The sequence below is a fragment of the Ipomoea triloba genome, chromosome 7, assembly GCF_003576645.1.
Source record: "Ipomoea triloba cultivar NCNSP0323 chromosome 7, ASM357664v1".
In the NCBI taxonomy this organism is placed as follows: domain Eukaryota; kingdom Viridiplantae; phylum Streptophyta; class Magnoliopsida; order Solanales; family Convolvulaceae; genus Ipomoea; species Ipomoea triloba.
Genome location: NC_044922.1, coordinates 21,478,758 through 21,493,960, shown reverse-complemented (window position 1 = coordinate 21,493,960; position 15,203 = coordinate 21,478,758). Strand labels below are relative to the sequence as shown.

Below are 15,203 nucleotides of genomic sequence, written 5' to 3'. Positions count from 1 at the left end.
ACAGTGCATATATTTCCCTGTAATGCAATCTATACAATTAATAAAAACAAGGGAAAAGGATCAAATAGACCCCTAAACATTCCACGAAAAGTCAATTAGGCCCACGAACTTTTGAAAGGTGCAATTGAACACATTAACTCACAATTTTGAGTCAATGAAACCCATTAACCGGTGACCTAAACTGTAAATGCCGGTAATTGCACATTTGACTAGGCCACATCAGCTTTGTTTTGTATTTAAAGAGAACCATTTTCCGGCATACGCCTCAGTACCACAGGAACCTCTGCCCGCTGCGCTCTAAAACCTTCCAAGGTGATTCTCTGCATATGTAGCAGGAAGCCGAGCACGGCGCCGCCGGAGGTGTAGAACACATAGGTCGGAACTCCAAACTCGTCCGCCACGTCAATCATGGCCGTGGAGAACATGTCGATTACGAATTCGCCCAGGCGTACGCTACGGATGGTTTCTTTAACGCATTCTCTGACTCGAGGCTTGAAAGAGTCTATGGGGATCATCGAGGGGGCCGGAATGTTAGTGGGATTGATGGAGATCGACTCGTCCAATGGGAGTGTCACGAACTTCAGTCGCCTTTCGGAGGTTTGGGATTGGATGAAAGAAGTGATTTTGAGGTCGCAAGGTGGTGTCAAGATGAAAATGGTGATGGAGATATGGTGGTCTCTGTGAATAAGGAGCTCTGCGATTTCAACTGCAGATAAGAGGTGCCCCATTCCAAGTGCTGGGAAGAAAAATAGCTCAACGGCTTCTTTCATTTTTTTTTTCTTCTGCTTGCTTGCTTGCTTTCTCAGAATGAAGAATTAGGACATTTCCAATATTTAAAGAAGAAAAGGGTTGGAGGGGAGGAAGAAAGAAAGCACCCCATTCATTTTATCCCGAAGAAGAAATGCATATGAAGATCGTGGCGCGTGCATGCACGCGCCGCCCACCACCAGTGTGGGTCCACTGACTGGCGTTTTGAACGGCACCCATGTATTTTGGCCGGACGGTGAATTCCTCCGCCGCTGTCCTCTTCTCATACTTAAAATCCGACGGTCCAAGCCTGAGGAAGCCTAATAAAGCGGCGATACAGATACTGGAGAAAGCCGTAGAAACACCGAATTTCGACGCAACCTCCAACAGTAAGCATCGAAAACAAACAAAATACAATCGTGATGCGATTCTTGAAGAAACTTAGACATGGCTTCTCAGAGACCATCGTGCGCTTTCTTGAGGTACTTCACGTCGCCGTACGGGAGGTCGATGGTGGCCTCTGCGTTTTCCGGCAGGTTTGGTGTCGGCGGGAGAGGGAGCTTGACGAAGTTGATTAGAGGAACTAGGGTCGGGGGGAGTTTGGGGAGGCGATCGATGTTTCTGGGAGTAGAAACGAAGGAGACTTTGTGACCCTTTTGAGCTATGAGCTTCGTGAGCTCTAGAAATGGAATCATGTGGCCGAAAGCTAGTCATGGGAACATCAATATATGAAGCTTGCAATCTTGATCCGCCATTGATGGAGGGGTCTGAGCTCTGTTACTACAAGTTTTAGGCTTTGTTGACTTAGCTACTTGTGATTGGTATACTATATACATTATCTAGGCCGACAATTTGTGAGAAAGGAAATTAACAAGGCTTATGCGGCAATTTAAATACAAAGTAAAGCTGATGTGGCTAGTCAAATGTGCAATTACCGACATTTACAAGTTAGGTTACCTGTTAATGGGTTTCATTGACTCAAAATTGTGAGTTTAATGTGTTCAATTGCACCTTTCAAAAGTTCGTGTGCCTAATTGACTTTTCGTGGAATGTTTAGGGGTCTATTTGACCATTTTCCCTAAAAACAATATCCTCAACTTTAACTCTCCGCCCAAAACACTCCTATACTGTTAAGGTTTGCGAAATATTTTAAAATATGGTAATACAATTCCTATTCGTAATACAATTGTACATTAAAATATGATAATACAATTCCTAACAAAATATTTTCTTCTCTACGTTCGTATTCGTAATACAATTCTAGATTAAAATTACTAATCGTAATAATATAGTACATATATTTCCCTGTAATGCAATCTATACTATTAATAAAAATAATATCCTCAACTATAACTTCCCTCCCAAAACACTTCTATACTGTTAAGGTTTACGTAATATCTTAAAATATATTAATACAATTCATATTCGTAATACGATTGTACATTAAAATATGGTAATACAATTCCTAATAAAATATTTTCTTCCATATGTTCCTATTCGTATTACAATTCTAGATTAAAATTAATAATCGTAATAATACTGTACAGTACAGATATTTCCCTGCAGTTCAATCTATACTAATAATAAAAAACAATATCCTCAACTTTAACTTTCGGCCCAAAACACTCCTATACTGTTAAGATTTGCGTAGTATTTTAAAATATGGTAATACAATTCCTATTCATAATACAATCTATATCTATACTATTAATAAAAACAATATCCCCAACTTTAACTTCCCGCCCAAAACAGCTTTTAATAGTGTTTCAGTTTTATAGAAAACTGGAAAATTATTTCCTGTTTTCAAAATGGAAAGCTGTGTTAGTAAACGTGTTTTCTGTTTTCCAGTTTTCCAAATTTTCATAAAACTGGAGAAAATTTTCAGTTAGTAAACGTGTCCTCAATGTTTGGTATTTTGATAGTGGATGCTTCAAACACATAACTAGAACTCTTGAAAATATGGAAAATATTCAATACTAAAAGGAAGGATATGTGACCTTTAGAGATGGAGGAAAATGACAAATCATTGCTAGTGGGACTTTGAATGTTCAAGGTCTACCTAGACTACCCAAAGTTTTTTTAGTATCAGGACTCAAGGCCAACCTCATTAGCATAAGTCAACAATCAAAATCAAGAGTGTGTCATGCTAGAAAAAAAGTTTTCAAACAAATGTTATATCTAGACCAATCATCTCACATGCTAACAATCCTTAATCAATGGCACTCAACTATGGCACAACAAATGTGGCACATTAACTCTCATGAAAAAAAAAATTCAATGAAAATATAAATTGCGAGGCCTCCCACAAGAACAAACTCAAAAGAATTTCCCACAAGTTTTGAGCGAAAGTAGTGAACACTACCAGTTATCTGATAAAACAATTATGTTTACGAAGAAAAATCACAAATGATGAAGCAGAACCAGAAGAAGTTGAAAAACTTGTTCCAACATAAAAAATAGAGGTTGGAAGATACATGTGATAGACAGAAGGTGTCCAATAAGGAAGTCATGGCGAGGATGGTGGAAAGGAAATCTCCTATCAACATCTCCAAAATTCTTCATTCCCATGTTCTAAGAATGTTAGGGAAGAAGAAGAAGATGATTCTAGAACATTAAAAAAAAAAAAAAAGGAAAGGCATATCTTGGACAAGTCCAATGAGAAATAAGCCTTAAAAGTCCAAAGATCAAATAAGCAACAATTAAGTGGGAGATAATAAATTGAACAGACCCAAAACACGAAGAATTATGGATCTAAGTTTTTGTAAAAAAATTTGACAAAGGGAGAGATTATTGGTTCAAAATAAGTTGTCCTAAACTGTTGACAAAAATATAAATTCCAATCTTAGTGAAAATAGAAGAATGAAATACCAAGATAAGCCAAAATACAATTCCTAGTCAAAGTAGAAAATCACATTATATTCCCATATGGACTAAAGATAAAAGATCTCTTGAAAGGCCATATAAATATCTCTAGCCAGCAAGAAGTGTAGGCATTCAATTCCTTATCTTATGTATTAAGAGTTGAGAAGTTTTTTTTGAGTTAATACCACAAATGGTCCCCTGACTATTAGGCTAGTACTCCTTTCAGTCATCGACTTTTGATTCGACCACAAATGGTCCTTTGACTTTCATTTTTGACCACAAATAGTCCTCCATTAAAATTTCTGTTAAATAGGTGTTAAATCTAGGGGTATTACCGTCAATTTATATATATAATGTCATAAAATAAAAATGTTTAGAATTTTTCACCAACAAGCATAATTGAAACAATTAACAAATATAAGTACTCCTAAATAAAAAGACAATACACATTATTTTCGTAATTATGCGTACAAAATGAAGATTTAATATTAGAGCTATCTATTTTTTTATTTAACCAATAGATTAAAATGGAAGAAATTTTTTTTTCTTCAAAAACCTTGCTTCCATCATTTCCATGGTTGTTCATACATGGCCGATTAATAGTTTTTCTAATTATATAATTATAATAATTCCTAATTGCCTAACGTACATATATAATTATATATTGATTGATTTGCAGGTATATAGATATATAGGGTATGATTTCTTCTTCTTATTATATACACATATTTAATTGACTTAATTTTTTTTATTAATTATATTATTACTAAAAACCAAATAATATGTAATAAGTTCAGTCGTTAAGAACTTTGTAATAAAATAAAATGATGCATTAATGTAGAATCAATATGTAATCAGATAAATAAAACTAATGTAACACTATAGTTGCTAGATTGCTATTCACATCAATTTGTAATAATCAAATAATATAGACAACTAAAAATAATGCTTGACTACCAGTGCTAAGAAATGAGATTAATGGAGTTGCAATTGAAAGAAAAATGCTTCTCTATACAAAGCTAATTACTAAATATGAAGTATTTTTGTTCTCATCACTAAAATATAAATTACATGTGAAATTCCTGCCAATGAAACTCACCCATATGCATCAACAATTTCTTGAAAAGTGAAGTAAATTTGTTTGTCTTAAAATATGTGGGCGGTGAATCTCGTGTACCCAAGACCCAAAATATTGCACCTATTTCTGAATTGGAAAATGTTATGCATTACTATATATATTGTAGATAATGCAATATTACCAATTATAATTATTATAATTATAATATTATCATAATAATCAATTATAATTAATATTATTCTATCATAATAATTACCATATCACTAATAAGGAATTATAACCAATTATAATTAATACGGAGTATTATTTTATCATAATAATTACCATATTATTAAAATGTCCCTACGTTTGGGCGGGAAAATTTTGGAGGAGAATATTGCTTTTATATATAGTATAGACTAGTTACATATGAATTACCTGATCTCATTGTGAATTAATTATGTACAGAGTAAATTCATATTTCCATATAGTAAACTATTCGATGAAAAAATAGGTAACAATTTGAGCTATTTTTAATAGTAAAAATTTTGATACACATAATATATTGTGAATCTGTTATTGACTGACTGTTAATTCAAAATTCTTTCTTTTTTAATTTTTTTTTTGGTAAAAAATTCTTTCTTTTTTAATAAATATATGAATTAACTGAATCTGCCATGAATTAATTATGTAAATCCATATAGTAATCTATTTGATGCAAAAAAAAAAAAAATGAAGGAAATTTAGTTTAGCTACCAATTTGAGTTATTTTTTATAAAAAAATTTTGATGCACATAATATATCGTGAATTCGTGATTGATTGTTTGTTAATTCAAAATTCTTTTATAAAAGTTAGGCTCAATTATAACACGAGAATGTGATTGATTAATTGTTAATTTAAAATTCTTCTATAAGAGTTAGGATCAATTATGGTGATGGGTTTATTATTAATTCAAAATTCTACTTTAAATTCAAAATTAAGAGTAGGGATGAATTTTAACACATGAATGCAATTTTCATCGTGGAATTTTTATTTATTTATAAGTTCACGGGATCTTTTTCTGTTCGTCGAACAGTCCAGATACACCCACGTTTCCGGGAGGCATGGGATCTGACCCAGGCCGAAATTCTTCCCCACAAAAAGAGCTCAGCTACCCGATTAGGTTAGCGTGGAATTCTTCTATTATTGCTTCCGTGACTAGTTTTGAGGGGGAGGGAGCAATAAATGCTTTTACCAAACGGTTCCTATAAATTCCCCACTGCAAGACCAGTGGCTACCTTCAAAATCTTACTCCTGTAGAAGTAAAAAGGCGAACTTCTCTCTCAGAAATCCTTGTGCGCTGCTCATTCTGTGCATTGCAACTCCCATATAAAATCCCAGTTTTGAACTTGCAAATGCTCTGACTTGAAAATGGAAACCCTAGCTCTCTCTCGCTTTCCGCTCACCTCCGCCCACAGCTCCGGCATTACCTCCCGCCACCGCACTGCCTCTAAATCCACTTTCTCTCACTTCGCCTCCTCCTCGGCCGCCCGCTTCCCGATTATCAAATGCGCCGCCATCTCTGCCCCTCCCTCATTAGGTACTCTCTCTTTGCGTTTTGCTCGTGTTTGTTTCGATTTGATGATTCGTCCGTTTGTTGTTTCAAAATCTTGCGGCTTTTGCAGTCGACCATTCGGAGAAATTCAAGGAGGCTGCGCAGCACGGGAATTTGATTCCTCTCTTCAGGTCAATTTTCTCTGATCACTTGACTCCGGTGCTTGCTTACCGATGTTTGGTGAAGGAAGATGACAGGGATGCGCCCAGCTTCTTGTTCGAGTCTGTGGAGCCTGGTCTTGATGCTTCTGCTGTCGTAAGTTTCATTTAGTCTCCCTCCTTATTCTTTGAGAAAATGCAGGATGATAACAACAACAATAAGTTGCTTAAATATTCCTGTCATTTCGGTATCTAGTTCGTGTAGAGAGAAAAAATTTAAAGAAGAAAAAAAAAAAGCAACTTAATCTTTTGTGTAACAATGAATTCATTATGTTAGGGGAGGTATAGTGTGATTGGTGCTCAGCCAACTATGGAGATTGTTGCAAAAGAAAATATGGTGACTATTATGGACCACCATCAAGGAAAAAGGACAGAAGAATATGCAGAGGATCCGATGGTCATTCCCCGTAGGATTATGGAGAACTGGAACCCTCAACGACTGGATGAACTCCCTGAGGCATTTTGTGGTAATGGACTGTTGTCTTTACTCTTTATGTATGTTTTTGTGAAGCTTGTGTTTATTCTGGAAAATCTGTAAGCATCTGAGTTAGTACTGTGAAAGAAGCTTTAACCTTTTAATTCGTCTCGCCTAGGATTTTATGCCCCATTTGGTGTATTGATTTTATGTTCCTATATTTACATTGTATATATAGCACAGCTTGTGTATATGTAGCACTTGCACCAGAGTGAAAACATAGTTTAGCTTATAGTTCATACTGGACATCACCTGCCTTCAGAATTGTTATTCATGGTGATTTACAGTTATTTGACATTGCATTCTTTTTCTAACAGGTGGTTGGGTTGGCTACTTCTCTTATGATACAGTACGCTATGTTGAGAAGAAGAAACTGCCATTCTCAAAAGCCCCTCTGGATGATCGAAACCTTCCTGACCTTCATATAGGACTTTATGATGATATTATTGTGTTTGATAGTGTGGAAAAGGTTATATCTTATATCCTAAATGTTTAGCATTTCCATAGATATGTTATGTCTTACTCATAATATTAACAGCAGTTTTTTGGAACTACTATTTCTCTTCTGTATTTTTGGTTGTTTGTTTGTTTCCCTTTGAATGCCGACATTTTGATGAATCCTAAATATTTTTTATGAATATATATATATATATATATATTTTAAATTTTGCTTAGTATTTCCCCATTTAGGATTACCTTCGTAGATTTTTTAATAAAATAATGCAGTATTTTCCAATAATCAAAATTTCACTTCTGCCTTTGTTTAAGGAACATCAGTGTAGCTAGATTGATAATTATTGCAGCTATTAAGGTGTTTAATAATTTACTTTTACTTCTTTTTCTGTTTTTAAATATCAGAAAGCATATGTCATACACTGGGTGCAGTTGGATCGTTTTTCTTCAGTTGAAGCGGCCTATAATGATGGAATGAACCGGCTGGAAGCTCTTATGTCTAGGGTGCACGATATAGTGCCGTAAGTTGTCTACTTCATTTTTGATAGGCCATGTGGCTGCCTTTGTTGTTGTTGCTATGACTAAGTATATTTGACATATTAATTTCAGTCCTAGGCTGGCTGCGGGATCAATCAATTTACATACTGGCCTCTTTGGTTCTAAATTGAAGAACTCAACAATGTCTAGCAAAGAATATCAGAAGGCTGTTTTGAAAGCAAAAGAGCACATCATAGCTGGGGACATTTTCCAAATAGTTCTCAGTCAAAGGTTTGAAAGGAGAACATTCGCTGATCCATTTGAGGTATACCGGGCATTGAGAATTGTAAACCCCAGCCCGTATATGACTTATTTACAGGTTTGTATGCTTTTTTCTTTCAGCAAAATCTGTCTCTTGGATTTCATTAATCTGTGTGTGCGTACATATGAATCAAATATATTTATGTAACAATTCTAATTATATTTTATTATTCAGGCTAGGGGGTGTATTTTAGTTGCTTCAAGTCCTGAGATTCTTACTAGAGTTAAGAAGGTAATCAATATAATTGCTAGTAAGTAAATAAACCTGTTTTGCTTAATTTCTGAACTAATCTCATGTTTGTTTCCTTAAATTCATTTTCAGCTTTATATGGCATCTCTTATTTACTTATCCTTTAGATCAGCTCTCTTCAATAACCTCAGCATTATCATTCTTCTAGGGAAAAATCACAAATCGACCACTAGCAGGGACTGTCAGGAGAGGAAAAACACCTAAAGAAGACCATATGCAGGAAAAGATTCTTTTGAATGATCAAAAGCAGTGTGCAGAGCACATAATGTTGGTTGACTTGGGAAGAAATGATGTGGGAAAGGTTAAGTGCTTTTTAAATCTGACTTTACTCAATATATACCAAGAAACATCAAGTAGATAATCTTTTCAAAGCCAATTTCCAGAACCATGATCAACTTTTTAAACGTATTCGTAATTAGTTTCCTAATATGAATGTCTAAATTTATAAATAATGAAAAAGCATACTCATATGAATGGCTTTGAGCTCATTTCCTCCATTATAGAGTTTCTAGATTTTTATCTTCAAATTGCTTGTGTATATCATTGGACATTCTGAGATTCTTTAGATTACACTTTGTTTGTGTGTTTTGTGATTCTTGCTAATCTTCAAATTGCTTCATTAGAATCTTGAAGGATCAAAGTGTATGTGACTATTTGTTCCTGATAATGAGCTTACTTTTTGTAAACATCTAATTATTGATTTTTCATGTTACTTCTGTTCATTAATCCTATTAAACATTCTCCAATTCTGTTTATATAAACTGCTTGGAAGCTGATTGTTAAGGAATTGAGGATGCACCACATCCTCTTGAGCGATCCTTTGTATTCCCATCTAATAAAGAGAAGCAATCAGCATCTCTCATTTGATTATATTTTACTCATTAAGTTCTTTGAAAATGCTGATTGCTTTTCCTTTTCATGCCTTCAACATCAATACCTCTCCAATGTTCCAAATATCTATGTTTCCTTGCTGTTATCATTTTCACTAATGCAGGCTTTTTTAATTCATCAGGTTTCTAAATTTGGTTCAGTGAATGTTGAGAAACTAATGAACATTGAACGCTATTCCCATGTCATGCACATCAGCTCCACGGTTTGTTCTTCTTCAGCCTGATATGCATCTTATTATTATGCATCTTATAATTAGAATAAAAATTTATACTCGTTTAGATGGAAAGTTGGTATACTTGTTAGAATAATCTGTCGTACTGTCACTAAAGATATTAGGTACTTTTAAGAAGAGCATAGAACCATTAAGTTAAAACTGAGGTGAGCCATGCCATCTCTTTTACTGCTTTTCACTGTGAAAAAACATGTAGAAAGTGGATGTGGTTGAATCATGTTGTTGATTCTGCTTCTTATGCCAAACTTTGCAGGTCACTGGAGATATACTGGAAAATTTAAGTAGCTGGGATGCTTTGCGGGCTGCACTGCCTGTTGGAACTGTTAGCGGGGCTCCTAAGGTTCTTAATAATCTTTATCTTGTTTGTTGTGCTTCATGATATTTAAATGGTCATTACACTTCATCTCATGATTCAATTTGAAATTTTCTATGGTAATACTGAGTTAACCACTCCATTGAACGAGAAGCTCAACGTGAAGAAAGTTTACTACTGAGATTTTGTGCTGTCATTTTTTTTATAATGGGGCATATACTTAACTTCTTTCCATTGTGATTGCTGTAAAATAGGTGAAGGCCATGGAATTGATTGATGAGCTGGAAGTAACAAGGCGAGGACCATATAGTGGTGGATTTGGAGGCATTTCCTTTTCTGGTGATATGGACATTGCCTTAGCTTTGAGAACCATCGTTTTCCCCACTGGAATGCGTCATGACACTATGTACTCTTACAAGGATGTGGATAAGCGACGAGATTGGGTTGCTCATCTCCAAGCTGGAGCGGGTATAGTTGCCGATAGTGATCCTGGTGATGAACAAAGAGAGTGTGAAAACAAAGCTGCAGCTCTTGCCAGAGCCATTGATCTCGCAGAGTCTTCATTTGTTGAGAAATAGTATCTTGGACTAGTGTAGAGGTTGTGGTTTCTAGCCATGAAATACAGCGAAAAAAGTAAGTTAGGAGAGTGAAGGGATGATAGGTCTTTTTTGTTGTTCTTAGAATGCTTAGAGGGAATGACCCCAGCAATGCAAATCTCAGTGATTTCATCAATGTTTTGCTCGTACTCTCCCCCTTTGAATGCTATGGACGTTTTTGCCCACCAGAACTGAGCCTAATGGATTGAGAAATATCCCAATATATGAACAATGAATCTATATATTATCAATACGTGAATTTGGTGAACTTGACTTCTGTTTGGTATGATGTAAGTTCTGTAAATTGTCAGAAACTTTTGGCTGTGCGATTAAAAAAAGCCCTACTGAAGTACAAAGTCATTGACAATTGGTATGATGTTTATTTCATTTAAAATAAATATTTATTAAAATATCCATAAAATAACAATCATTATATCGTGTGGATCATTGTCCAAAGCTAAGGCAATGTTCATAAAATTTATAAGTATACGTGGGATCTACTTCTAATTTGAGTCGGACCAAAGTATTTTCGGGTTCTTTGTAGTAACTAAATGTGACAAAATCACTATACTCAAAGAACTTCATGTGCCATTAACTCTAGTTTGTAAATAATTATTCACTTGAATTTTCTCAACCCATCATATACCAAATTATCAATTCAAATCCATGTAGAATGAATTACTTCTCTCAATCTCACTTTATTTGTCTATAATAAATTAATGTCTATTTTTCTAGTTTACAAATGACTGACCTTTCTTTTTTTTTTTTTTTTTTCTTCCAATTTATCTTTTTATTCATTTTAACTTCTACTATGTGCGTCTCAATTCACTTCTTTTTAAAGAGTGAATTTAGAAAATAGTACATGTACATAACCAGAGCCAATAGGCCATTTAGAAGAGTTATGAGAGAGATGTGAATCTTACATACTTTGTATTGTTATGGCCCTTTGGTAAAATCTAATCCCAAATTCAAGAAATAGAATACTTATAGAAAAATCAATTTGAAATAACCTGAAATACAAGCAAAATTTTATACATTTTTAATATACTAAATATACATTATTTATGTACTGAATATACATTATTTGATAGTATATAAAAAATATATCTTAAATACTCAAATAATATACTTTCAAATAATGTATCTTTAGTGCTCAAATAATCTATCTTTAATAGATTACAAATATACCTTTTATTCATGATCGACACAACTATTCGAGACGTGACACTCTGATTTACTATGGAGGAATGTGATTTTAAGTAAGATATATGACAACCACACACTCGAAGAATTCTGTGATTAAGCGTGCTTGACTTACAAGATAGGTGACCCACTGGAAAGTAAGCATGTAAGCATAGTGCAAGGCCATTTTGTGAGTGAGCTGGCCAATTGTGTGCTTAGACTGGTTTAATTTGCTAAGATTTAGAATCAAACATTAATTTTGGCATACTTGATTGAGTTTGGCAATTGTGTTTTTAGAATGGTTTAATTTGCTAAGATTTATAATCAAGCACTAATTTTGGTCGTATTTGCAGTTTTGCACATTATAGGCAAACATGACTATTTCAAGGGCATTTTGGTCAATTTTGGTAATAAATGAAGGAATTTAGGGAACCCCTTAAGAAGATCAGTCATTATACCGTGGACCATGGTCCACAATGCATTGTGGATCATGGATCATGACTGATACTGTAGTTGTGTTGAACTGATACTGCAGTTGTGTTGAACGGATACTGCAGTTGTGTTGAAAGGGAACTGCAGTTGCACAGAATAGAGGTCGTGTCATTCGTCTGGAACTACAGTTGTGTTGAACTGATACTGCAGTTGTGTTGAACGGATACTGCAGTTCTGTTGAAAGGATACTGCAGTTGTGTTGAACGGATGAACGGTCTCTGTTTCGCGCAACTGCAGTTTTCTTTCAACATAACAGTATCTTTTCAACACAACTGCACTATCCGTTCAACACAACTGTAGTATCAGCCATGATCATGGTCCACAATATAATTTGCGTAAGAAGATGAGCATTCGAAGCAGGCCTTCTACCGACCATGGGTCATGATTGATACTGTAGTTGTGTTGAACTGATATTGCAGTTGTGTTAAATGGATACTGCAGTTGTGTTGAAAGGGAACTGCAGTCACAGACCGTTTCATCCGTCAGGAACTGCAGTTGTGTTGAACTGATACTGCAGTTGTGTTGAAAAGATACTACAGTTGTGTTGAACAGATGAACGACCTCTGTTCCGAGCAACTGTAGTTTCCTTTCACACAACTGCAGTATCTTTTCAACACAACTGCAGTATTTATTCAACACAACTGCAGTATCAACTATGACCATGGTCCACAGTATAATTTGCGCATTCGAAGAGAATCCCCTCGACCTGTTTAAGATCCGAGCAATCTACACCTGTTTCCCTTGCTTATCAATCAATACACAACAAAATCAAGGGTGATTAGAACATCCTTATCAATTGGAGTTTTTTCTCTAGTTTTTTGTGGGTCCCAGCATCCACTTCATCATCCACTATCTCACTCAATCACAAAAACTCTTCTCCACTAGATTAAAGTTTTTTCTCAGTTTTTTTGTGGACCCACCATTTTCTATCCTATATTTTAATTATTTATATATTTATTTGAATTATAAATTTATAATTATAAAAATTAATTAAAATAAACATACCTACATTATTTAAAATGATAATTACAAAAATTATTTAAATTAATTTTCGTTGTTGCTCTTTTTAATTTAATCATTTTAAATTTTAATTATAATTAAATCATTCAAGATTTAATTAAAAAAATATTAAATTTGGTATTTTATAAAAAATATTGAAACAAAAATAATAAAACAATAAACATCAAACAAATTAAATGAAAAAAAAAAAGACACCATGAAATACAAAACAGAATGAAAATCAAAAGAAAAATAAAATAAATAAGATTGAGAGTGGTAGGGAAGCTGAGACTCTGGCAAAATACCAATTGTTGTAGGGATAAAGTTTTGCCAAAAAGTGAGGCTCATATCAGCTACCAACTCAACATTGTTTTTTTTTTACTGTTCCAAAGTTTGAGAAAAAGCACTTATAGCAATGCTCTTAGTAAAAGCATAAAATGAACTACATAGTACGAATAGCACTAGAGCACTAACTGCACTATACACGTGCAATATCAAAAGTAATTAATAAAAGTTCAATTCCCATAAGTGACGATTCCCTTGGGCTAGCTCCCGTGTCTCCCGGAGCGAACGTAGGTGGATCTAGACCGTTAAACGCGGACAGAGAAAGACCCCGTGAACATACCAAAAAAAAAAGTCAAATATCAAATGGCAAGGACGAAATAAAGGTAGAATAGGAGAATAAAACTACACCAATTTTTCAATCCAACACAAATGTTCAAACCATAACAAGCATGACAAAAGTCTAAATTAATAAGCAAAAACCAAAGTAAACAAACAACCAGCTGGGAGTCCATTTCTCATGCATGCGAAATCTTGACGGAGGGTCGAAATGGTCTGCATATACTCTAAATATAGTTGATATTAAAACGCTTGCATATCTCCCTTTGTTGGATACATTAGCAATAATTGAGATTTAAAACTGTCATTTTGTAGTTAATTTTCAATGGGTAAATTATCGATTTGGGTTGGATCAAAGTGGATTCAGATTCGGATTCTTTTAGCTAAGATGATGAATTTGATATATTTTTTACTTTGAAAAATCGGGTTGGAAAGGATTGTGGGTTAGTATTAGTGAACTTTTTAAAAAAATTTGAATTGTTTAACATAAAAACTCTGCCTTAGCTTGCACACGGTCTTGAATTTTCTTTGGACTGGATTTTTATGAATTTTATTTCAAATTTTTAAAAATTCCCCTACATAAGTTAAACGTCAATCAAATAAAAGTATCGGAGATCTCATCAAATTAAAGATCAATGCGTACCAAATGTTAGTAGTCTATACAAAATTTATTAGAATCATGTTACACTTTGAAGAAAAATGAAAGATCCATTTCGTTTTGGAATAACAATTTCTCTTAACTGTGAATATGTATTATTCAATAATCTTGTTTTAGGGACCAAAATTTACATTGTCACGTGATCAATGTATCATTAGATCCATCTGTGTAAGATATATTAAATATAATATATCTTAAATTTAATATATCTATGTATATAATTTGAGAGGAGAAAAGAGAAAGAAAACTCAATGATTTTTATTGCATTGCTTGACAATTGAAAAGTAGTAATGCATACCCTATTTATAATGAATATAAAATAACTACCCACTAATTATCATTACCAACCCACTAATTAACCACTAACTCACTAATTAACATGTAAACCACTAAAAATAACTAACACCCATTACCCCACTAACTTTACCCATTAACCCACTAACTTAATCTCACTAATTAAAATATAACTAACTAACTTGGTTTAATATTATAATAATAATATTATTATTCTAACATTGTCTCCTTTAAACCAAGTTGGATATATTGGTCATCCCAATATCTTGTCTCCGTCTTCAAGTTGGATATGTTAACTTATATTTTGTTCTGTAAACCACTTTACTCCAATTGGCTTCTTTCCAGGAGTTAATTCTGTTAACTCACAGGTACCATTCTTTTCAATGACAAGTATCTCTTCATCCATCCCCTTAAGCCAATTAGTTTCTGTAGCAGCCTCCTCAAAGGATAGAGGGTCATAATCTTCAAAAAGAGCAAATTGAACAATCTCTTCATCAGATAGCTAGGTCATTAGCATGACCCAAAACGTA

At 34.0% G+C, this 15,203-nt stretch overlaps 2 protein-coding genes across 2 annotated transcripts; one reads left to right on the top strand and one right to left on the bottom strand.

Annotated features, from left to right (window-relative positions):
• Window positions 1-236: 236 nt before the first annotated feature.
• LOC116024324 (anthocyanidin 3-O-glucosyltransferase 1-like) lies at window positions 237-728 on the bottom strand. Its single transcript, XM_031265221.1, has one exon. It carries the CDS (start codon window positions 726-728, stop codon window positions 237-239), a length of 492 nt encoding a protein of 163 aa, XP_031121081.1.
• Window positions 729-5,944: 5,216 nt separating this feature from the next.
• Window positions 5,945-10,695, top strand: LOC116026260 (anthranilate synthase alpha subunit 2, chloroplastic-like). Its single transcript, XM_031267744.1, has 11 exons — window positions 5,945-6,246; window positions 6,332-6,516; window positions 6,697-6,886; window positions 7,212-7,363; window positions 7,753-7,868; window positions 7,957-8,203; window positions 8,321-8,377; window positions 8,544-8,696; window positions 9,408-9,488; window positions 9,772-9,858; window positions 10,086-10,695. The coding sequence occupies exons 1-11, from the start codon at window positions 6,078-6,080 to the stop codon at window positions 10,407-10,409; spliced, it is 1,761 nt and encodes a 586-aa protein (XP_031123604.1). The 5' UTR covers window positions 5,945-6,077; the 3' UTR covers window positions 10,410-10,695.
• Window positions 10,696-15,203: the final 4,508 nt, after the last annotated feature.